This window comes from Mustela erminea, chromosome 3 (genome assembly GCF_009829155.1).
Source record: "Mustela erminea isolate mMusErm1 chromosome 3, mMusErm1.Pri, whole genome shotgun sequence".
In the NCBI taxonomy this organism is placed as follows: Eukaryota; Metazoa; Chordata; class Mammalia; order Carnivora; family Mustelidae; genus Mustela; species Mustela erminea.
In genome coordinates this window covers 47,621,673-47,646,544 of record NC_045616.1, presented here as the reverse complement: position 1 = coordinate 47,646,544, position 24,872 = coordinate 47,621,673, and the positions used below count along the sequence as shown (strand labels likewise).

General features: G+C 36.4%; 1 protein-coding gene across 7 annotated transcripts in view; it reads right to left on the bottom strand.

Moving 5' to 3' along the window:
• FAM172A (family with sequence similarity 172 member A) overlaps positions 1 to 24,872 on the bottom strand; it is a 423,647-nt gene that overhangs the window by 149,410 nt on the left and 249,365 nt on the right. For 6 of the 7 annotated variants that reach the window (XM_032335747.1, XM_032335748.1, XM_032335746.1 and 3 more), the window contains one exon: positions 1,481 to 1,597. In XM_032335747.1, the coding sequence (XP_032191638.1) occupies positions 1,481 to 1,597 (117 nt within the window). Of the gene's footprint in view, positions 1 to 1,480; positions 1,598 to 23,263; positions 23,326 to 24,872 lie in introns of those variants that run through there. The other variant, XM_032335751.1, reaches the window with a different exon arrangement.

The window sequence follows — 24,872 nt, the reverse complement described above, 5'->3', positions numbered from 1 at the left end:
TTATAAAAGACATAAACCTAAATAAATTTTGCTGTATGTGCCACCTGGAATGAGACATGAAGAATTCCCAACTCAAACATGATGAACCGGGATATTTCTAGTTTGGGCAAATACTAAATTCCATATTGGTTATATGTGGGGAAAAGATGCATTTATTCAACCTTACTACTTTGTATAATGCTGGGAGCTGTTTACATATCCACTTGGACAGATAAAAACCACGAAAGATGTATAGGTAGGAAATATGCAAAATTTCTCTTGAAAAAAAAAAAAAAATAGGCCCTTGGAAAAGACCTTTGAGGATGTAGATAAACTGTGAAAGGAAAACTATGCAAAGCAACGTGGTCAGAAAACACCAGGATGTTAGAACAGATTAAAAGCCCACCTTTATTATGTATTTATAATATTATGAGGACTGGAGTAAATACATTCTAGACTTTTGCATGATGAATGTACCTTTTCTAATGGATAATAACGACAGTGAAAACAGACTGGTAATATTATGATTATTCCATTATGGGATTATACAGCTTAGTCCTTCTATTTATTCAAAACTCTTTCCAAACATTAACTCTTTTGTCCTTAGAGTGTACTGTAAGGGTGGTTAGAAGTTACCCACCATACCTATGGTGAGAGGCCAGCTGGATAAATATCTGGGTATTCTATCAAGAGAGAGTGGGAGAAAATCAGGAAGGTCAACTAGTTCTCATTTATAGAAATATATGATCTGACCAAACAACTGATAAAGCATGGTGTGGATGATGTCAATTACTTATAATATCAGAAAGGTAAACAGAAATAAAAAAGAAGTTTCCGCTGTACATCTACAACCAAAGTAAAAGCAATAATGGGCTGATAGTTTAAAAAAAAAAAAAAAGGGAGCATGTTCAGTAAGTCATGATCATTTTCAGGCTCACCAGCCCTTGGAAGGGTGAAAAGAAGCTTAGCCTGAGGCTGGACTATGACCAGCCCTTGGGTTTCTCAGAGCCCCAGGTTCAGTCTGACGAAACACTGTTTCGGCTTTTTACTTCTCCTGCTCCTGGCAGTATTGAGCCAACCCACTTAAGAGTGGCACATGCTGATCGCCTTTCAAGGAAAGGATGAGAACCAATGGTACCTTATGCTTCTTTCTTGTCAGTGGGCAAAACCAATGCTAAATGGCTGGTGGAAAAATTAAAACTCAGGGAATAATATCTCCTAACAGATCATGACCTTCTTCCAGTGAAGTTGCTACCGTATACTGCATGCATAGATAACATTCTACAGAATGCCCAAAGAGGGAGAAGGGCTTTCCGAACACGTTTGTTCTTCAGAAGGGTTTTCTATTAGTATTTCAACCATGTCTACTTTTTCTCTTCTCGCTAAATGTTCTGCCTCGAGAAAGGGAGTCTGGGGGCGGGAGATGATATAAATTGGTGGGGGTGCAAGAGATAAAGGCTCACACTCATTCATCTGGTCACTGAAAAAAATCTCATCTCACCTCTCTCATCCATTCTCGAATCGTTTTGCCCGCTTCTTGATGCCACACGTTGTGAACAGAGTCTGTAAGCGCCACGGCGGTTACCTTACTTTTTACATCTGCTTCTCTTTGAATCATCTGTTTTCAAAAAGGAAAAAAAATATTAATAAATAATAAAATAAATAAAAAATAATAGAATAATAAAATATGGGTTGTAATTTTTTTTTTTTCTCTTACTGGGTGCAGCCTGCTTAGCCATAGATAATAATACATTAAAACCGAAAAATAACATGCATCTCTTGTTCCAGGTTACTCTTTTCTACACCAAATGCATGCCCTGTTCCTGTCCAGAGATGTGAAAAGACCTAATATTTTCTTTTAAAAAGATAATATCACTTAAGTCTCAGAACTGCACAGCTCTATTATTTTCCATGTGGTTTGACAATTCAAGGATTAAAGGGATCACAGGGGAAAAAAGGAGGAATCCCTGAGGGTTTCTTTCACAACTTTCTTCCACCCCTTCCTATTTCAGTGCTTCAGGGAAGTTAGTATCCAGGGCTCACTGTTAGCTACTTTGGACTAACTTCTACTTCTTTTCAGTAGATGGCATGTCAGTAATGAAAGGTATCTTGCTTCGACTCCTTCAATTTAACTAATGTGCTCTTCAACATGGCCTTGTAATTCCTTGGTGTTTTAAATGCCCACAAAGATCTTTCTCTTCAAAGCCTATCAAGATCATTTTGCTTTCTAATATATTTCTTTATGTCGACAAACTACAGTATTACACTCTAACTTCTTTCTTTAGAATGCTGTTTCTCTAAAATTCAATGGTTCTAAAATTTGAAAGAGGACACGTGGCCTGAAGAAACTGAAGAATTTATCAGTGGGTCTGCAAGATAAAGAAAAGTGAAAAATAACAGTTCCATATCAAAAGGATCATAAAAGGTTTTAATCTGCTAAGACGAGGGACTCTAATTTGACACAAGTAGATGAAAGCTTAATAAAAAATACACTGAAAATATAGTAGGTAGTAGCCTTAAATTTCATAGCCATGTCCTCATTGTTTCTCTGCATCAAATGTCTTTTCTCCCCCTAGAAAAGAGCAATTTCTCTATCATTTGCTATTAATTTCTCTGAATTGTCTATCAAAAGTATATTACTGCATTTTAAGAAAGTGAGAAGCCTGAGTGGTGATGATAGCTCACACAGTGAACACTGAAAGCCAGGCTTCTGATACCAAATGAAGCCTGTTGGCATTCTGAATGAAAAACGTTTCTCTTTCTTGTAAATTTCTTCAAACCCTGCATATGCACATCCCCTCTCACTGAACACCACTTAATGGGAATCTAATTCACTGTTAAAGCTGCTTCAGCAGAATTTCCACACCTTAAATATTTGGGCCTTTTGTTTTCCGCTTATAAAATGTGGAAATCTTAAAATCAATGTTGCTTATCAGCATCATAATATTACTGCAAAAATTCACCTTGCAATATCAATAATACTTTTAAAAGCACAAAATAATACTCTAATTCAATACCTCACATTCATTATTAAGTAGTTTGCTACCTTCTCCTAGATTTTATTTTAAAAATAGATTGTCATCCATAAAAAAGGAGGAGACTGTGCCATTTGAGATGACACGGGTGGACCTAGAAGGTATTATGATAAGTGAAATAAGTAAATAAGTCAGACTGAGAGAGCCAAATACCAAATGAATCCACTCATAAATGGAACCTAAAAAAAAAATGAATAAACAAACAAAAAGCAGAATCAGAACAGAGGGGAGGGATATAAAAACTGAGGAGAGGGAGTGGGGCATTGGGCAAAATGGGTAAAGGGGAGAGAGAGGTATAGGCCTCCAGTTATGGAATGAGTAAGTTATGGGAATAAAAAGCACAGCATAAGGAATACAGTCAATGATATTGTAATAGCGATGCAATGGAACAGATGGCAGCCACACTTGTGGTGAGCACAGCATAATGTATAAACTTGTCAAATCACTACATTGTACACCTGAAACTGGCGTAACACTGTGTCAAAAGTACTCAAATTAAAATAATAAAAAAACTAAAGCTACCTCAAAGAAAAGATTGTCATGGATCATGTTGGCACTAGAATATAAAAACTTAAACCAACATTTGATAATAAAACTTGAAATTCCAAAATAGTGACTACACCTGGCTCATGAAGAACCTACACGTCCTTACTCTCATTTTCTAACAGTAACACTTTTAGAGATCTAGAGCAATTGTTGCTAAAGTTACAAAATAAGAGCATGCTCTTCTGGTATTCTATGAATATGTCTGCATTTTTAAATATTTGCCCTGGATTTTGTTGTGGTTGTTGTGAACATATGCTGACTTATGTAAGCTGGTTGTATCTGAAGACAGAGTATCGAGAGCCATTTGTGAAATGACATCAAATTAAGACTCAAATAGGCTAAGGATGTACTGCAAAAGCAGAAAAATCTGAGAATTAAAATTCTACAAAGTTGGAAAAATACACAGTTGTTAGATGGACTATAAGAGGAAAAAAACCTTTGGTCTGTTCTTCCATCTGGCTGACATTTCATGCAGTGGATGTGATGCTGTGCAACTTTTCTTCACATCACATCCAATCATGTCATAATCCAACATGATATTCCCTACACTGTTTTAATCTTTTATGGTTTAAAAATCACTTTCATATTATATTATTAGAGGTGGAGAATGGTCAAATTTTAGAGAATCTCAATAGAAAGCTGTCTACAAATGAACCCTGTACAAAGAATTTCAAATATTTGGGGTGCCTGGGTAGTGTAGTCCACTAAGTGTCTGACTTAGGGTTTTAGCTCAGGTCATGATCTCAGGGTCCTGGGATCAGGCCCTGTGTCCAGCTCCACACTCAGCACGGAGTCTGCTTGAGATTTTCTCTCCCACTCCTTTTGCCTCTCCTGCTCTTGTGCTCTCCCTCTCTCTAAATTCACTAAATATATAAATAAATAAATCTTTAAAAAAATAATTTCATATGTTTGATGTTTAGGATTGGTAGAACTGTAAATTGGTAAACATCTCAATAGTTTGGTTTTTCAGACTATTCCAGCCTTGCTGCTACCTACTTGCAGTTTCCATTTCTGCCCAGAGCCTCTGCTTTTTGTATTTGTTAGTTTGGTTTAGAGCCCTTCCCTCTCTTACTGCCCCCCCTGGGAGTGAGCACTGATGAAGAATGCTGGGGAAAAGGGATACCTCGGGGGCTCAGTCGGCTAAGCACCTGCCTTCGCCTCAGGTCAGAATCCCAGAGTCCTGGGATGGAGCCCCGCATCAGTCTCCCTGCTCAGTGGGAGTCTGCTTCTCCTCGCCCTTTGCCCCTTCCCCTGCTTATATGCACTCTCTCTCACTCAAATAAATAAATCACATCTGAAAGAGAATGTTGGGGAACGCAATGGGGGGGTAGGCTGAATGCAGGAACGAAGACTGTTTAAGAGACAGATGCTAGATAGAATACAGAATGGGTGGAGGTGCAGCTGGGCAGGAAAACTTCTATATATTGTTCTATAATAGTCTTTAAGAGAAGGCTATGATAATCTGGAAAACAGAAATCTGGAAGGGAGGAGACCATTACACTAAAGTCTACTGAAATCTCCTAAGTCTACTATACTTCAATCGAAGGTGAAGATGTGGTTTTTACTAGGATCCATGGATATGAACCCCTTTGAAATTCCTTGCAAAATCTATCCGCAGATGATAGGAATATTTTTCTATGAAGAGGACCCTTAGCTTTCATTAGATTCTTAAAGGAATTTTAGTGACTAAAAATAGTAAGACCCGTGATTTTCCTGTCTCCATGTATTCTTGAGTGAACTATGGAGCACTACCAAGTAAAGTCTTCAAACAATTAAGATCAGTTTATACCTATACCAATCTTTCAAAAATAAAGGATGACATTCCATTTTTTATTATAATGTCTTCAGTATGGTATCAGTATTTGAATAAAAGTGACAAAAAACCTGATATCCCAGACATCAACTTCTGAAAGTTTCATGGCTTGGTAAGTTATACCTGATAAAATTATAATTAAAATATTTTTTGTTTTCACAAACAAAATAATGTTATATACTGTGTGTATAACATTTACATCTGAGTAGTGCCTCACAAATTTCAAAATGAATACATCATCATTCTTATTTTATTCTGAAATAATATTAAAATGTATGTAAAACTTGTGTTACTTTTCCCATCTATGGAGGAGGAAACTGGTTGAGGCTGAGAAACTGGTTAAGGGCCACACAACTCTGAATTGTCCTTGTCTCTGCAGTCCTGTGTTCTTTCATATGTGTCACATGGGGTCCATTTTTCAGTAATATATCATACTACTCTTACATAAATGAACTCATTTGATTAATTCCCTTTTCTTTATAGTATTTCAGACAGAGAGAGACATACCCAGATAGGGAACACAAGCAGAGGGAGTGGGAGTGGGAGAAGCAGGCGTCTTGCTGAGCAGAGAGCCCGATGCAGGCCTAGATCCCAGGACTCTGGGATCATGACCTGAGCTGAAGGCAGTCGATTAACAACTGAGCCACCCAAGCACCACAGATTTTATTTATTTGAGATAGAGTGTGAGAGAGAGGGCATGAGTAGGGGGAGAGGCAGAGGGAGAAGCAGACCCCCTGCCAAGTGGGGAGCTCCATCCCAGGACTCTGGGATCATAACCTTACTGGGAGGCAGATGCCTAAATGGCTGAGCCACCCAGGTGCCCCTGATTTGGACATTTAAAAAAATATTTAAAAAATCCAAATCCATTATCGGTAAGGAGTGTTGGAATTATAAAAATCATGCCAAGATAGAAATCAGTCATGTGCAAAACCAGACTATCAACAGCATTTAAATATTATAATTACAGTTCTAAAATAAAATGATGTCTAGGATAAGAGGGCAAGCTACATATTTCCATAAATCATATTGATGATTTGAGAATTAATACAAAGTATGTGCTGCTGTCACCTGATATTGTTGTTTCCCCTTCTTAGTGCGATCTATCTCTTCACAGTCCTCTCACCTTAGCATCTACACAATTAATCTGCTCATTCCTTCTGTGCACTGCATGTTACTAGTCTGACAAAAGTTCCACTAAACCCAATAAATATGAAATACTCTGAACAGATTAAAAACATATACCATCTGTATGCAGGCTCATCTTACTATTAAACTTTTTTTTAAGATTTTATTTATTACTTATTTGACAGTCAGAGATCACAAGTAGGCAGAGAGGCAGGCAGAGAGAGAGAGAGAGGAAGGGAAGCGGGCTCCCTGCCAAGCAGAGAGCCCGATGTGGGGCTCGATCCCAGGACCCTGAGATCATGACCTGAGCTGAAGGCAGAGGCTTTAACCCACTGAGCCACCCAGGCACCCCAACTATTAAACTTTTTGATGGGAGTTGAAGTTGAGAGGAAAAAAAATCTCCTAGTATTATTTGTTTTCTTCCAGAGTAACATTTTAAACATTAAGTAACTGTAACAAAATAAGAGAGCTCCTCAGAGCCCAAGAGTATTTGGTGAGATGAAGGGCAGGGCACCAGAGAGATGGTATGGGAAGGCCCGAGTCAGCAGCATCCACCTGTGCTTCCCTCCAGGTGCACTACTGGCCAGCCCTTCCTGCTACTTTCTCTCCCCTGAAATTCCACAGACCGTTTCCGTCCACCTAACTTGCCTCGCCATGCTCTCTGCAAGGCACCTGCCTACTATCTTCACAGAAATATCTGGCCAAATCTAAATGCCTCATGTCCCCCGAGAAGTTTCTTAATTCCCTTTCTGTACCTACTTCAGTCCTTTCTTTTTTTGGAAGATCTTATTTATTTATTTACTTGAGAGAATGACAGTGAGAGAGAGAGAAAGAGAGGAGGAAGAGGAGGAGAGGGAGAGGGAGAAGCAGAATCCACGCTGAGCACAGCAGAGCCCGATGCAAGGCTTGATCCCAGGACCCTGAGATCATGACCTGAACCGAAATCCAGATCAGGAAGTTTAACCTACTGGGCCACCCAGGTGCCCCTATTTCACTTCCTCTACAAATCTATCGTGAACTACTTTTAGGAAAGGAAAACACAAAGACTCTTTTACTTCCACGAAATTAAGTTAAAAATTTGCTGTCCACTTGTCTTAGCTTAGAAGATAAGCTTCCGAAGGCAGGGAGATAGTGATGTTAAGAGGATGCTCTTCCATGAGCCTTTGGAGGTAGTTTCATATCTCTAGTGGAGGGTCTTGGGTTTTGGAAATTATGAATCCAACCCAGTCCTAGGTTCAATACTCTCAACCTAAAGAAGTGAACCCTGCATTGAGTTTGCCTTGACACTAACCTAAAAGAAGCGAATAATTTCATTTTCCTGTATTTTTGGCTCAGCAGCTATAGGATTCAGAATAAATTGTCTTACATTTTATTTATTTATTTATTTTTTAAAATTGTCTTACATTTTAAAGTCCAAGGGGCCCTCCTGAAAGAAGGCAGTGTGGGTTGGGGCAAGGTGTGTATATATGTGCATACAAGCCCATATCTATATTAGCATGCATGCTTTAAGCATGGTTTTGAGGGAAATGTTTTAATGTCTTTCATCAGCAAAAGTCATTACCTTCCTTCAAAATTCTGACATGTGTTACACATATGCACTCTGAGGGTTAGAGCATGTGAATCACTTGTACAGGAAAGAATATTCTGAAAGAAAATCAAATAATGCATGTTTCCATCAGATTAGGATCTGACACTACTGTACATATATAAATCTGAGGATCATTACTACTGCATGAGCATGAATGAATCATCAGTCTGGTTAATAGCACGGTTGATGTTTGAGATGTCTTTAAAAATGTGTGTGTGTATGGGTGTGTGTCTATAAATAGATTAGCTCCCTCTAGAGTTCCTAGAGTTAAGATTTCAGATTAAGTCATTTCAAAGGTTTGAAAAGTATGAAAACGTGGTAGTTTTTCAAATTTTTGTCATGCAGATTATACTGACACTCAGTGCTTCTACTGGGGTGTACTGTTTATGTAGTTAGACAAACGATGCCCCTTTACCACAAACCTCTCCCATCACTTTACATCTGTGCCTGTACATCTCCTGGCTCATGGCACACTGCCCTGTGTGCTATCAGGCCCACTGGGTTGAAAGTGTACACTGGGCCAAGATGACTAATCAGCCGACACTGGGTTTGGCAGAGACTTTCCTGTTAATGTCTTCTTGAAGCTTCTTTTGTACATGTCAATCCCAATAGTGCGCTATTCACAGAACAAATACCACTTTTGCCGTAATATTAAAACCTTGGTCCTGTCACCCAAGGCTCTTGAAGCACCTCCAGTGATTACTATGAAATACACACACTTCAGTAGATGAAATATGAGGACTAAACTGCCCAGCAGGAAATCCAGACAAGTATGACATTCAGCTCTCACATGGTACTTGCAATTCACATTTCTAATCTGCATTCACTTCTCTCTCTTTCTCTCCATTATTATTATTATTATTATTATTATTATTATTATTATTCTTTGGAAGTAGAAACTTTCAAGTAAGCAGTCTTCATAAGGAATGCAGTGGTTAGGTTCAAGGACTTTGGAATCAGATTCTATGGGTTCAAATCCCTGTTCTGCCACTTCCGATAATGATACTTTGAGTGGATTACTTCGACTTTTCTGGGTCTCAATTTCATCACAGGTTAAGAGGGAGATGATAAATACACTTAAATCACAGACTTATTGTGAGTTGAACTGAATATAAAGTGATTATTGGAGGACTTGGCGCATAGTACACAATTATAATAGATACCATAAAAGCACACAATGCAAACTACTCCATATTTGTAAACTTGTGCATTCCCCTTTCTCAGTGTAGAAGGTAACAGAAGCTTACCTTAGAATATATTAAAAAAAAAAAAAAGAATACATTTAATGACAAATACTGTTTTTAAAAAAGACACAGGTCCATAAAGGGGAAAAAGAAAGAGGTAATTATTGAGTTTGTTTAAAATCTTGTAATCAGAATAGTAGACCTGTAATAGCACTCTGTGCTTAAAAATTAAAACAGAATTGTTGAAGCCATACTGTGTCAGCTCTAGTTTCCTGCCATCAGTGAACCCTTTCAGAATTACATGGGCCAGCAACAAAGCATGGAGCCATGGCTTAGCAGTGCCAAGCTGGCACAGAGTCCCCTCACCACTTTGTTTCCTATGTAGAAGGAGTATAGCTGACTTCATTTTAAAAAAGATAATCACAGAGATATAAAATATGTCCAGAGTTAAGAACTATAGTGTTGTAGTTTAAAGCATGCATAAGCTTTGGAGTTCCATGTCCTTAAGTTTTAATTTTTGGTTATCATTATAAGAAAACAAAAATGGGAATAATAGTAGTACTCGCCTCGTAAGATCGCTGAAGGATAACAGACATAAAGCATGTGAGCAATCAATATTGTCAGCTACTATCATTATTACCTTGACACTCATTTTTAATTTCCGAAATCTGTTCTTCTTTCAAATATGGCATCTATGTACTCTTCAGTGACATCCACATTTGCACAGTTCACAAAGCAGTTACGTGTCAGACAATTACTGCATCCCCTCCTCCACCTCTTCAATTACGCAAAGTGATTTGGGCTCGCTTAAATGTTTGTAAAGAAAATAATTAGGTACACATAGGATGATTATACATTCTAGTTAGCCCAGGACACTTCTGGTTAATAACCATGGACCTGGCATAATTATTAATAGTGTCCCTTTCCACTGTTAAAAGTGTTCTGGTTTGGATGGTAAATTATATGGTCATTTTTTATGTAAGTGTAAGAGAAGTTAAATGTTACTCTAGTGAACGGGTAAATCTTACAAAGTTTCAATGCTTAACAATTTAAGCATATACCCCAAAGCTCTAGAGCTGTCACTATAAAAATAACCATGTAGGAAAACACACAAGAAATCCTTCCAGAAGTTCCTAAGTTCAAAATTTAAGGGCAAGCCTGAGCACTGCGCTGAGCCCCTCACAGATGGACACGCAGCTTCACACCCTGGGTAGATAAACATGGCCAGCTGGAGCCCCACTGTAGCAACAGGATAAGACAACATTCTCTTTTCCTGTGCTTTGAAGCCCCAGCTTCAATTCTTACAACCTTTGTCTAATTTCAGGAAGGAAAAGGCTCTCCACAGGCAAGAACCCCAAGGGATAGGGTATGTAAACTGAAACTTCTTGGGTCACATGTATTTATGAAGATAAGTCTCCAGCCACCAGTTAGGGAATGGCAAGTTATGATTTAGTATTGCAGGCGGCCAGGAGAGAGCAGTAATAACTTCCTTTTCCTTTCCTGCCTGGACTATGCTGCCACGTGCAGGATCCTTCAGCGACAAAAAAAGCATAGGCAAGGAAGATTTAAAAGAAAAAGAAAGAAAGAAAAAAACAAATATTAAGCGACTGACAATCCAGGAACTGGAAGAGAAGACCAGTGCTTTACAAAAACATACAATGAGAGAATAAAGGCAACAGTCTGAAAAACGTCATCAATCAAGAAAATAGCACGTTAATTACAAGGGAAAAAATAAAAGAGGTCATATATTAAGAAAACAGTGTAAGGATTCATCAAGGTGACTTATTTGATTAAAATGTTTTATTATGTAATGTTATAAGGCTGATCACAAGCAGGCAAGATATTCTAAAACACAGTTATAAAAATTACAATGAACTTATAAGAAGGGGATATATTGTAAACATGTAGATAAGAACTAAACACTGCCAGTCCAATAAACTAAGGCAGGCTTACAAAGGAGATGTTTAACAGGGGACTATACAGAGTCTTAGATGGAAAAATGAGAAAACTTAGTAAAGTCTATGTATTTTATATACCCAGAGATGTTTCTGATGCAAGTGTCATAAGCATGTTCACAGCACTTAGTTTAAAAATCACTTAAGAGCCCTGATCAATTGGTAAGTGCTAGAAATACTACCATATATACAGAATTTGTCAATCACTGAACAGTTTAAAAACTTGCGGCAAAAGATTTCATCAGGTCAGGCAAAAGATTTCATCAGGTCAGGCAAGGAATAGGCATCCACTTGGGAAAGGGTTAATTCCCTTAAGTTTTAAAGCATACCATTTTATTTCAGTCTGGGAAAAAGAAAGGTAAGGAGATAAGATTCCCTGCCCCAAAGATATATAGTAGATAAGCAGAGTATTGGAGATTGTGTTAATTAACAAATTTTTCTTAAAAGGCTTTACATTAGTTAGGTGTGAGGTGATGGATATGTTGCCTGACCTGGCTGTGATGAATATTACACAATGTATACAGATATCAAGGTTATCAGGTTGTATACCTTAAATATATACAATTTTCAGTCATCAATTATACCTTCTGAGACCTGGAAAAAAAGCAATCTTTGCTCTGAACTTCCACATAGATGTCTGCTGTATTTGAGATTTTAACTAAAGTTTTCAGTTATGTTATACCTTTCATAATATTTTCGTTAAAATTCAGGTTTTCATAAAAAAAAAGGTTCCAATTGTCTATCCCGTTTTCAATATATTTTGAAAACTGTATACCCTGTTACCTAGCACTAGCAGGGAAAGTGATATTCTAATTTACCAACTGTTTTAGGTAAAGCACTATTACTACAAAGTTGAGGAAAACAAAATTTCTGACCTTTGGGAAGAATTCACAATTTAGGATGGAAGGCATATTCCGATCAGTTCTTAGAGCCCTTTAATATTCCGAGTACTTACAGAAAGATGATTTCATTAGATGGAACAATTTCTTTTTAAGTAGTTGAGGGATTATGTACCTGTTTTTTAGATGAGGAAATTGCTGTTTAGAGAAAGTCAGTGACTTGCCCATATTCACAGAGTTAATATTAAGTGGGACTGCTAGATCTTTTAACTCCAAATCCCATGTTCTTACATCATGGCTATCTGTATATAACACTTTACATATTCACTTTGGAAATACTTGTTACACTGGTAATGCTTTGTTCACAGTCTTTCTTTCCCACTGAGATGTAGGCTCCATGAGGGCAAGATCATATTTGCCAGGTCAGTAACACATCACCACTGCAATGACTGACGTATCACAAGTGCTCAGAAACTATATGTGGAATGAACAGAGATGCTATCTACAGAAATGGACTAGATCGGGTAAAGTGATGGCTAACGAGTTAGAGTGATGTCTGGTTTGGTGTATTTAGAAATCGACCATATCATAGGTTGGGTTCCCGAGGAAACAGACTCTGAAATGGAATTTAGCACACAGGATGTTCACAAAGGAGTGTTCTTTCGATCAACATCTGAGGAAGGTGGCAGGGACATCGGGTGAGGGTGGGTGGGAAACAGAGCAGGAATGGGCAGAGAGAGAGAAGTCAGGTTAAGATGGAGGTCTAATGACAATCTTGTACAACTCCAGGGAAGCTCTGGACCTAGAATGACCTTTCAGAGTCTTTCCAAGCTGGGCCCAGATGGATTGGCCTTTAATCTCCCATACTGTTCTGTCTTTGAATATGGGCCCCACAAAAGCCAAGGCAATCCTTGAAGGGGTTGACAGCTAAAAGCTGTCTGCTGAAAGCACTCCCAAGAGTTGGGGCAACACATCCTTTTCTGAAGGAGCAACTGGGCAGTGTATCACAATATCCACCACAGGCCATAATTGAAATTGTCCGTTCAAATCTAAATTGTCCTAGGGGCCCCTGGGTGGGCTCAGTCAGTTAAACATCTATCTGCCTTTGGCTCAGGTCATGATTTCGTGGTCCTGGGATGGAGCCCCACGTTTGGTTCCCTGCTCAGTGGGGAGTTCACTTCTCTCTCTCCCTCGGTGTTCTTTCTCTCAAATAAATAAAATCTTAAAAAAAAAAAATCTAAATCGTCCTTCCAATCTGCCTAACACTTTACTGTACTCAAGATTGCACTATGATTTATTTAACTCACTAATATCTCTGAGATCAAGTACATTTCTCTTGGATTTTTTTTTAAGATTTTATTTATTTATTTATTTGACAGAGAGAGATCACAAGCAGGCAGAGAGGCAGGCAGAGAGAGAGGAGGGAAGCAGGCTCCCTGCTGAGCAGAGAGCCCAATGCGGGGCTCGATCCCAGGACTCTGAGATCATGACCTGAGCCGAAGGCAGTGGCTTAACCCACTGAGCCACCCAGGCGGCCCTCTTGGATTTTTGATCTCTCATAATCTAATACCATATTATCTATCTTGTCAAATTTTGCATTATCCCCCCTAAAGATTATAAGGGAAAAACACAAAGTCAAAATACGAAGACATACTGACTATTAAAAAGCATAAAGACATAAAAATCACAAAATTTCAAAATTATCTTACAAATCCATTGGGAATGATTTGATTTCCTGGATTTCAAATGAAATATTTATGTCATATAAAGCAAGGTATCCTTGTGGTTTCAAATCTGAATGCAGAATAATTCCAAGCTTAAATAAAGTATGCAGCAGTCACTTAATGTCTGCTACGATAAACTCAAAACCTGATGGTATTGGTAGGGGAAAAGGAAGGGTTAGCATCAACAGAGAGGTTTCACTGTAAAAGCAGTTGGGTTGGCTTTTCAAATCTCAGCCTTCATGATATAAAGAAGATAAAGACTGAGCTGTATGAATTTGGGGACTGAATAAAAACAATTAAGATTTTGATTCTTTCCAGATCTTAGTTACTCTGAGGCCTGAGATGGTTCTGAGTCTTTTGCTTCTAGAAATGGAGGGTAATCTTCATTTGATCATATTTCTCCAAATGCAGGGCTCAGGTTTATGCAAAGATGTGTGGCATAAATTGGAGGGGGGGGGGCTCTTACTTTTAGATTCCAACGTAGGCATTGACCTGGTGATACAGGAAAGCAAGACCACCTAAATATTCTTTTTTTTTTTTTTTTTAAAGATTTTTTATTTATTTATTTGACAGAGAGAGAGATCACAAGTAGGCAGAGAGGCAGGCAGAGAGACAGAGAGGAGGAAGCAGGCTCCCTGCTGAGCAGAAAGGCCGATGCGGGACTCAATCCAAGGACCCTGAGATCATGACCTGAGCCGAACACAGCGCCTTAACCCACTGAGCCACTCAGGCGCCCCACCACCTAAATATTCTTAAAACAGGATGTGTTAATCAACTGTGGGTTATTAGAGTTAGCAAACATTGGGAAGAGGCTAAGACCCATTTTTAAGGGAAAAGTGGCATCATTATAGTAAGGATAAGTCACAGACTTCCTCCATTGTTTGAAAATATTTGAACAAGAATCTCCAGATGGCTCTTCTACCTGGGAGCTTATGCTAAGTACTTGGAGCTTGTGTGCCTGCTTAAACATTCAAGTGAATACTGTTGCTGGAAGAAATTTCTATTCGACTAACTACTTATGAGGGCTGTTTAAATGCACTCTACTGACCAACAAACAGAGGACAATCCTTTAAGTTGGCATTTTAAAATATGATTCTGATTATATGTTGGAGTCATTTTTCTTATGAAAGCCCATCTCACATTTCTGAAGTGATAAAGTAAGTAAGTCTGTTCAAATAGTTTGAAATAAATGCATCTGAGATAGGACTTTCTAGGATTGTATTTACTGCACAAAACCATATAAACATTAAGTGGAAGAAAAGATGGGTTTGGAACGAAAGTAGCTATTTACCTCTATGTATATGGCTATATCTTCATTTCACAGATAGAGCACATACACATATACCATATGCAGTAAAAGAGCACTTCTGAGTTCATATACTAGTGAACTGTAAACAACAGTTGCTATATACCAAGTGTCCTCTATCAATATCCACTGTAATGGAAAACGCTGGAGTAGCACTTCAGATCACTAACAGGAAGAGGAGAACCCTGAAACCTATCATTTAGACATCTGATGACAGCTCTGATGCAAGATGGCAGTGAAAAATTTATACCGAGGAAGGCCTGATGTGTGAATGAAGGAGAATTATTCTCTGGGCTATTTTTTTAAAAATTCCATTTTCCTTCATGTGTCTGTTCACCAGCACTTCTTTGGGGGAGATTCCATTCTTTGAGGCAGTGATTTAGGGTCTATATTTCACTATCATTAAATACTGCCTCTGTTTCATGAGTATGAAATAACCCAAACTGCAAGAAATCTAAAGTAAATATACTAGGCGCAGTGCATGATGTTTAATAAGCATCAGTATTTATTATAGTAGGAGGCAGAATTTTTGTTGCATTACACCTTTTGTTAAGTAGCCAGTTTAGCCAGTATGAAATCCTATAAAATGGCAAAGATGTAAAAAGGAGTCAGGAGTTCACTAATTTAGAAATTCAATTATATGTCACTGTTTCATATCAGGGTAAATTACTTCATTTGAATTTTTGAATTTTTAGAGTAGTGCATGAAAGGTGACAGACTGACAGCACTACAGACTGAAATTCTTACACTACTTTCCTGAGTGTGAATAATATAAAAGAAAATGTACAAAACAGAATTACACATAAGTTTCATGTAATGAGATTATAAATGAAATAGACACGGTGTGGAAATGGGCGAACAAGAAAAGTGCTTTCAGAAAAACTTTACTGAAGAGATAAGGCGAAAGGGAAGGGGTCAGTCGGTACTTTCTACGCTGTCCTCCTAGACATATATGTATGAGAGAATGGAGGTCAAATATCAACAAAACAACAATGTGTCTGAAGGGAGGCCTATGAATGACATTCAAGAGAAGTTAAAAGAAGAAATCTTCAGTGAAAAAGAAACAGTGACTCCTTGTAGCGAAGGTTATCATAATCAGGAGTGTAACAAGACAGGGGAAAAAAGATACTGCCACAGACAGAGCACAAAAGAAGACAATGCATAGGCATGAGGAACAAATGTTGAATTTCCATAGTTCTGATCCTAAGCCCCTTTCACAAGAACCCAACCTGCCATTCCTCACTGTGGGTGTCATGATGAAATCTACCATACTACTTTCTGTCACTAAGTTGTCAGCTTCCCTAAGTCTGTCTCTTCCTACGTAACCACCAGAACGTACTATGATCTATTAGTCATTTTCCTCCTCACACAGAAAAAGACAATAACTCAATGCTGAATTTTCCAGTACTTGAATCAAATGTTTCTAGTTGTTAATTTGATATTGATACCACTTTTTAATGGCCTGTGGGAGTGGATGAGTTAGACTCTAATGCCTTAAGACATACATTCGAATAGTCATGAATACATTGCAGTTATAGCTCTTATGGTGTTTTACAGAAAAGAATGACTATATCACAGTTTACAGAAACCAGTAAATATTAATTAATGCTGATATGGCTCTACCTATAATATTGAAGTGAAGAATGGAAAGTTGTTAGGGATATCAGAAATTACCTAGTCCAGTTCCTTTCTGTACAGATGAGAAAAAAATGAAAAGACTTACATGCAGCCCCTAGTTCCAAAAGACATGGGATTGCCCTAGCTGTAACCCCAAATTCCACAAATGATAATGCTTCTCCTTTATTCTATGCCACTCCACACTGCCTAAAGGCATGACTGCCATGAGGTCCTTGGTTATTTGTCCTAGTGCTATATCTCCTTGTAATACTATAGGCTCCACGGTGACATACTCTTATGCAAGTTTTGGGGGTGATAGGCCATCACGGTAGTTTGTACACATAAATTGCTTTAATTCTGTGGACTAAATGGCTGTTGTTTTGTTCTTTTTCTGGTCAATATGGTAGGTAAAGTCAGTCAAACTGGTTCCTTCATGTAGATACTGCCTTACTATGGAAATGAATGTGGAAACATTCATCTTTGTCAGAAATTATGTCAAATTATTCAAATTTATTGGTGAATCACAGCAAACATCCCAGCTGATGAACATCTCAGTCATATGTTTTTTAGAGAACACTTATGGTTCTGAAAAGATAACATTACCATGAGCTTTCCCATTCTGAAGCAAAGATGTTTGGAGAGAAGATGGGGTCTATTATTCAAGATAGTAATTTGTTTTAATCATAAAAAAATTCCAAATATGTCCAGCACTGTAAGTATCGAAATGTACCCCTTCTGATAGTGTTGCTATTGTTTCTCTTTCTTCTTGTTCCCCTCTTTCAAGACCTTTAGGAAGCCACCTCTAAGACCTTTTTGTTGGTTTCCATCTTTTCCATAGACATACTGCGGCCTTCACATTAACACTGCTTCTCTGGCTTGAGGTAATAAACGATTAGCTACAGCACAGTGGTGTGATGTTCATGTTATTCTTTGCTGTACTACACTCAGCTACTGTCTCAAAAATTAATGCAAGTATATCAGGATCTGAAATTAACTTTTTATAGCCAAAAGCAACGTCCTGCTAGGAGGAGAAAAACCTATTATAAATGGGCTGGCATCTGATTGCTTATAGATGGTGAGTACTAGGAAAATAACATTTCAAATTATAAAATGGTGAATGTAACAAAAGCTGCCCCATACTAACTAATCAGTGTTTTGTTTATGAACTGGTAAGGTCTAAATAGGGGGTGTCTATTTTTAGTAAGTGACAAATCTATTACTGAAGATGAGAGATGCGGCTAAATTAGCTAATGCTTTTATGTTATGTTACACCGGAATAATAAGAAAAATACTTGTAAGAAAACTAACAGATAATATTTCTCTCTGAACTGTATATTAACCTTGAAAGTTTACTTCCCCCAGAAATCTCACCAAACTAGTCACTCACTGTATTTTAAAGCATACCTTGTTCGGTAAACATCAAGAAACCACCTTGGAAAATTAGAAAAGGAAAAAAATCAACCATGATAATGCACATATCAATTTCTCTGAGAAAAATTTTAAGTAATTTCTCGTTATAATACCCATGTAGTAGAACCCAATATGGAGTCCCACAAAACAAAGGTATTTTATAAATTTTGTTTAAAACTGCCCATCAGTTTATGCTCTGGAATTTTACTGGTGTTTCGACCAAGCTTCTCTATACTAGCAATATTTTTGTCCCTTTTTGGTCTGGATGTAAAATGTATGCCATCAAAAGTTTAAAATCTGTAAAAATACTTAATTTCTAATTACTCAGTTAAAAATCAGTATCTTTAGCAAATAAAACCAGGGCATGATCTAACTGAATGTTTTCTAGTATATAATGTATGGCTGGCTACAACTATAAAGAAGAAGAATATAAAAATTTTACCAGTTCTCCCACAGATTTGATTAATTAGGAGAATAGAAAAAAAATAGTTGTCTTTATTTTATAGACCACTGGTTACTTTCCACTTTTGGATAGGGGGGCAGCAGAAGGAAGGATGGGGGAGAGTTTTATTTTAAAAATAGAACAAACTCACTAATGTCCTTAGAGGTAACAGGTAGTTCCTTAGTGTGAACACGAGTATTTAGGTTTAGAATAGACAATAAGATTCTAAAAAATGAACAGAATAAACCTTTAAAGTTTTAAGATATAAAATGATCATTGCTAACTGAAAAAGTTTAGTTTTGTGTTGTCATTTGTGTTGTGTTGTCATCTGATTATCAACTAGTAGCCATGGTTCTAATCTATAAATATAGTGACGAAAAGTCATGAATCCACTTTTCTCTACTCATTTTTAAGTGATCAGCTAAATTACAAGATTAAATACAGTCTTTAAAATACTTTAGAAGAACTGCAGGTCAATTTTGAACTAAGTACATGCTTAAAAATTACAAATAAGACCAGTGAAATTCTATAAGCAAAAAAGGTACGAATTATTGCTATTTGTGCTCATTCTTATGCTTTGCTTATCTTTCTCTTGACCTTTATCCAAATGAATCACACTAACTCTTGAATGCTTTCTCTCACTTGATTTCTAAAGCTGTTCATCACACTTGCTGGCTAGAAGCACAGCTGGCAAGGGATCTAAACCTCATCACTGGGCAAACTTGCCCTTCTGGTTTTGCCAAGAATGACATTTCCAATGGGGAAAAAAAAGTTACTGTATGGGGCACTGGATACTGTATTTGTTTGTGAGAATCAATAGCTCCACCCCCTTTGTTAGCGCTACATATAGGCATTAGAAATAAAACCAAAATAACAAAGAATTAAATAGCCTAGAGTTCTCTAAATTCAATTGTTAATTAAAGTAGGAGCACAGAAATCAGCTGAGTATTTTTACTCATTTCCTGAAGAAAGATGCAACTGAGGATAAGCAGTGCCCCCTAGTGTCAATAATTACAGACACTAAAAGCTAAAGGAAACTTGCTAATGTTGACTGAACTAAAATTATTAAAAATATATGCAGTAATAAATTATAAATCCATTGTTATTCAAATTTTAAATTTTACATGTATATAAAATTACACCACCTAATCATTTATTTAATACTGATTTGCTCAGGAATGCATACTCACATGAACACACACACACATACACACACTGTACACAGACTGACATGGCCAAGATGTCCTTAATGTTCCAGGCAGCTCAGAAAAAATATTCCACCCAGCACAGCAGGCCATGCATGAAGCGGGTGTCAGCAAGCCCAGCAGAATCAGTCACTGTGAAGACGTCTAATAGGAACTGCTGAATACACAATACAGGCAGCATGGCCTGAATGGCTAAAGCGGAATGGCCAGAATGGAGTCCGAAAACCCATCCGAAACTATAATTAAACCTGTAATGAGTGTTTAAACATTTTTTTCTCTTTTTTGCTGGTATGCGAAGATTAGCATATTTAGCCTATATTAAAGACTGATTTTAAAAACGGTCTAATTTTTACGGTGCATGTTCTGAATACTGGATCCTAAAATTTGAAATACAAATAGATAAAATCTACATTTGTCTTTAGAAGAAAATGCAACACACAAAATTAAAATATAAAAAAAATTACACATACTGTATGGAACTGAACTGAGTAATAATCTTTCTCAATACAATCTATGAGAAATCTCAGAAGTTATTTTTAAAGAGCAATGAGACATCTACAGAGTGATATAGATGACAAGAAAGGTAAACTTAGCTTCTCCTTCAATAAAATACTTTCTAGGTTACTAGTTTATTAATAGCAATTTTTGATATAGAACCCATAAATGAAAGCAAACAAACAAAAACAATGTATAAGAAACCACCCATACAAATAAAAATGATAAATAAAAAGGACAGAAAAAGCCAGAGGACTAGGTATATATGATGACAAAATTACTAATGAAAAACAAATTAATAAAAAACAATTGCCAGATTTTATTTGCATAAAAATACAAGGCAAAAAAAAAAAAAGGATTTCAAGGCTATTTAAAACATGCATTTATATAGGAAATCATTTGTCAACTACTTTCCCACATAAACCAGTAATGCACATACTACCAGTTTGCAGTTTTAAAAGCAAGGAACATAATTAGTCTTTTATGAAAGGATTCCAGAGTGTGTTTAAATTGCTACATCTATAAAATGAGGAAGGTGTAAACTCAATAGTTTAGTATGCATAAACACAAGGTCCAAATGATAGTTAAAAGTTGATAGGTATTTAGGACTTTTACTATAACTTCTGGCTAAAGCAGAAACTTGACACTTCCAACTATTTAAATTTAGTAAAAAGCTGTAAAATGCCTACAGTTGAGTTTTTTTAGAAGTTTAACTTTGGCAGGGCTGTTAAAATCTCGGGTTAAGCAGATGGACATATTTATGTTCAATTTAATTGTATTAATACCTATTTCATTATATCATTAAAACTTCTGCAGGAAAGGGAATTTTATCCTAAATCAGTAAAAATAGGTACCTGCTTAGATAGGTGATAATGAAAAACCAAAGTTGTATAATTGTGAGGGGAGAGGGCCGATTTTTTACTTTGCTGAACGTTTGAACAAAATGCTATTGCAATTAGCACTAAACATCAAGTACTTTCCTGTAAGTCTTCAATAGGCAAAAACATTACTTCTAGGAAGTAGTTGTGTTCTTTTATCTCTTTTACAAATCTCTGTTTTTATGGATATTTGTAGTTTCATCTTTAATTTCATTATAACATATTTGGTGATTATTTGTTATTAATGTAGGTACAAAGTGATAGGAGATTTCCAACCCCACCCTGCCACTGACCACATCACTTCCCAAAAGACCCAAGAAAAAGAGAGGGATGACTTCTAAAAGCTAAGAGATAATGGAACACCATTAAGAAAAGCATCCATCCTCAGAGGTAAAAATTCAGAATTTTTTAGACTTAACACAAAACATTTCTGTAAGTGTAGATTTGGGGGATATATGAATAAATGTCTGGGCCAGCTTTTCTGTGTTGTAGAAAAGGGTAAGATAAACAGGTCCATGCCTGTTGAATGAGAAAGATGCTGGGTTAGAAATTTGAAGACTGAAGCTAGGTTTACACACAGCTGGATAGAAATGGTGAGTAGGAGCTATTATTATTCCTATAAGGTTAAAAGAAATGGAAAAGGTTTGTAATCCATGTATTCTATCACCAGCATTAACATGACCATGATTACATTTGATTCTTCTCTAGAACATCTCAGATAAAAGAATTTGAAAGTATATGTACACAGACACCAAAAAGATAAATTTTCACAATGTGAGCTTTTAGCTTTAACTTCCTAAAGCCTACATAAAGAATGTTCAAATACAGATTTTCTTTTGCATCTGTGTTCTAAACAGCTATAAACAAAAAGACTCTTGTAAAGTGCTTAGAGGCAGAAAAAGAGTATAAGAGATTAAATAATTTCAAAGGAAGGTATTTTCTTAACATATGTGTATTCCTTCAAGTAACTACCTCTTCAGGCATATGATACCACAAAGATTATTAAATGCTTCCACATACTTAAACAATCATAAATATGTATCAAATAATTGACCATAACATATTTTTAATCAACAACTATCATTACACTGAAAATATTTTCTTCAGGATGATAAAGCAAAACTGTACTACACTTTCAGGAATGATTTAATATTGTTAAAAGTTGGAAAGAACAAATACAGCAGAAAGCAAATATTAGTCTTTGACATTATTTCTTTAGTCACAGAGAGATTTTAAATATTTACAGCTTGTTATATTTACCAACAGTGGTCAGTACTTGCTTATTAACCAATACATACCATTTCTTAAAATACTATCTTGGGACAGGAGTAAGGAAAAGTAAGAGAAAGGTAGTAGGCTATTATTTTACTCAGAAATTATATAACCTCTTATTTATTTGCTTTATTTTCAGGAAAGTAACACTTTTGCATAAAACAGAGTATATCTTACTGATTTTTATATTTAATTGTATCTTGAAAAATTTAGAACTTTTACGTATACTGATGTGAATTAAAAATCGTAGTTACAATTAAAACTTAAGTTTTTAAGCAACCAGAGTGCTATATATAATACTATCATAGACAGCGACAGGAAATTTACAAGCATATCCTTAAAGATGAAAGATCAAACTGTGTATCATTAAACAAACAAAAAACTATTTTTTGAGATTTTATGAAGAGATACACTTTAATACATAGTCAATGATTAATAATTTTTACTACTAAGTTACCATGGTGTTACTAGAAATTCTCAGATTTACAATATGATACACTGGAAATATGGTAACTTCTAGAAATCATCAATAAATATATGATGCTTTGTCACAGGGAAAAAATGAGAAGAGGGCTGAAATCAGTATATCCTTCCTTCTATGATTTAAAAATAATTATTCCTGTATTTGAAAACCCATTAAGCTTGAAAGCTTTTTAGCAATTTCTTGCTTCTTCATTAGATAAGGGGGAAAGTAATGGATTTCAGTGGACAACTTTTTACCAGCTATTTCACCATCTTTCTGTTTCCCAGCACCTGAAAACAAAGCCCACCCCATTCCCTCCCCCACCAAGTTTCCTCAGATATGTCTTACAAAGAGACTGAGCACAGAGAACACATTTCATATTCAGACCTTGATATCCCTGCACGGGAAAATCTGGAGGACTCTTCTAAGTCTCAGGTCCTGAGTAGTACCTGAGCAGTAATAAAAAGAGTGGGCATGATACAACATCTTGACAGAATAGCACAGAGGCCAAGCTCTTTTTCTCCCCCACCAAATACTGAATTATTATTTCTCTAGTGTGGGTCCATTCAAGCAGCTGATTATGTGCTGTAAATTTGGAGGAGAAATACAGCAATTGTCACTGAATTATAGAGCAAAAAATCTGGCCAGCTGAAGTGTGTATTTATACCTATTCATAGTTGCACATGGTCACATGTGCTTGGGGTTGTCATTCAGTCCTATAAGGGGTTTTCAATGCATCTCCTGTCACACCATACACTTGTTGGTTGTATGCAGTCAATGGTTCTTCCACACAGCTAAGCAAAAGCACTTTCCAGCATCTGAATTAGCTTGTTTGATCATGGGTTGCTGTGAAATATAGACTCCTCTGACTTCTGAGGTAAAAGAGCTCTCCTCCACTCATGAGATTATTTTACATCTAGCAAGAGCTTAAGATATATACTTACTCATTCAGATATGCAAATTTAACCACCAGAGACAAGTAAATTATGCAAGATGATGTACGTTTCATTTTAGCTGGAAAAAAATGTGCAAACACTATACAATTCCATTTCAGAGAGCTATACTTGCACAAAGTTGAGATGCACTGAACAAAAGTTGCAAGGTAATATCCATGTTTCCACAGATTGGATTCAGTTTTGAAGAGCTGCTTTTAAGTAACTAGAGAGAGGTTTTTCATTTCAATACTTTCTTATGCCTTTTTCATTGGTATTTTCACAAGTTATTTCCCCAAACTACCAAACTTATATTTAAACTTTAGAAAAAAAAATAAACTTTAGAAAAAATTACATCATTACTCTATGAATGCTTTTTTCTTATTTATATGAATATATATATATAAATGATCAACAACTTAACACATTTTAATTTAATTTAAGCTTCAATCACCCCCAAGATTAACTTTTCCAATATATGGCCCTGTTTTCTAACACATGTTATTTAAATTAATAATAACTGTTTACTGACATTTCCACTTGATGGAAAAATTTCATCTAACTCATGTATATATCTCATTAATGCTGTAGCTTTTAGAGACACCTTTAAAACAACAAATGACATTATCTAACAACCTGACATGGTTATTGCCCTTGTATAATAAACACTGAATTCATTCCAGGTTTAATTTTAAAGTATGAATTCTAGCATTTCTGATGCAAATAAAAGAAACATGATCTCTGTATTTTCCTATCGAATTTTACAAAACAATTATTAAAATAGAAGGTTTCTGTGTCCTGTGATATACCAAGTGAGGCCACAGTGACCCCACGGAGTGAAATAACTGGCGCGATGGTTTTCTGTGACATTTATTTTCTATACTTTAACAATAGTCAGAAATACTGACCTGTTTAATGAAGATAAAAGAGCATATATGAAAATGTCCTGATTTGTAGAAAGTGTTACTAAATATGCTTTCTGAAACCATTAAGGAATTGTCGTAGCAGAGTTTAATTACCAACAGCACAATAATCAAATTCAGCCATGACACATTTCTAAATCT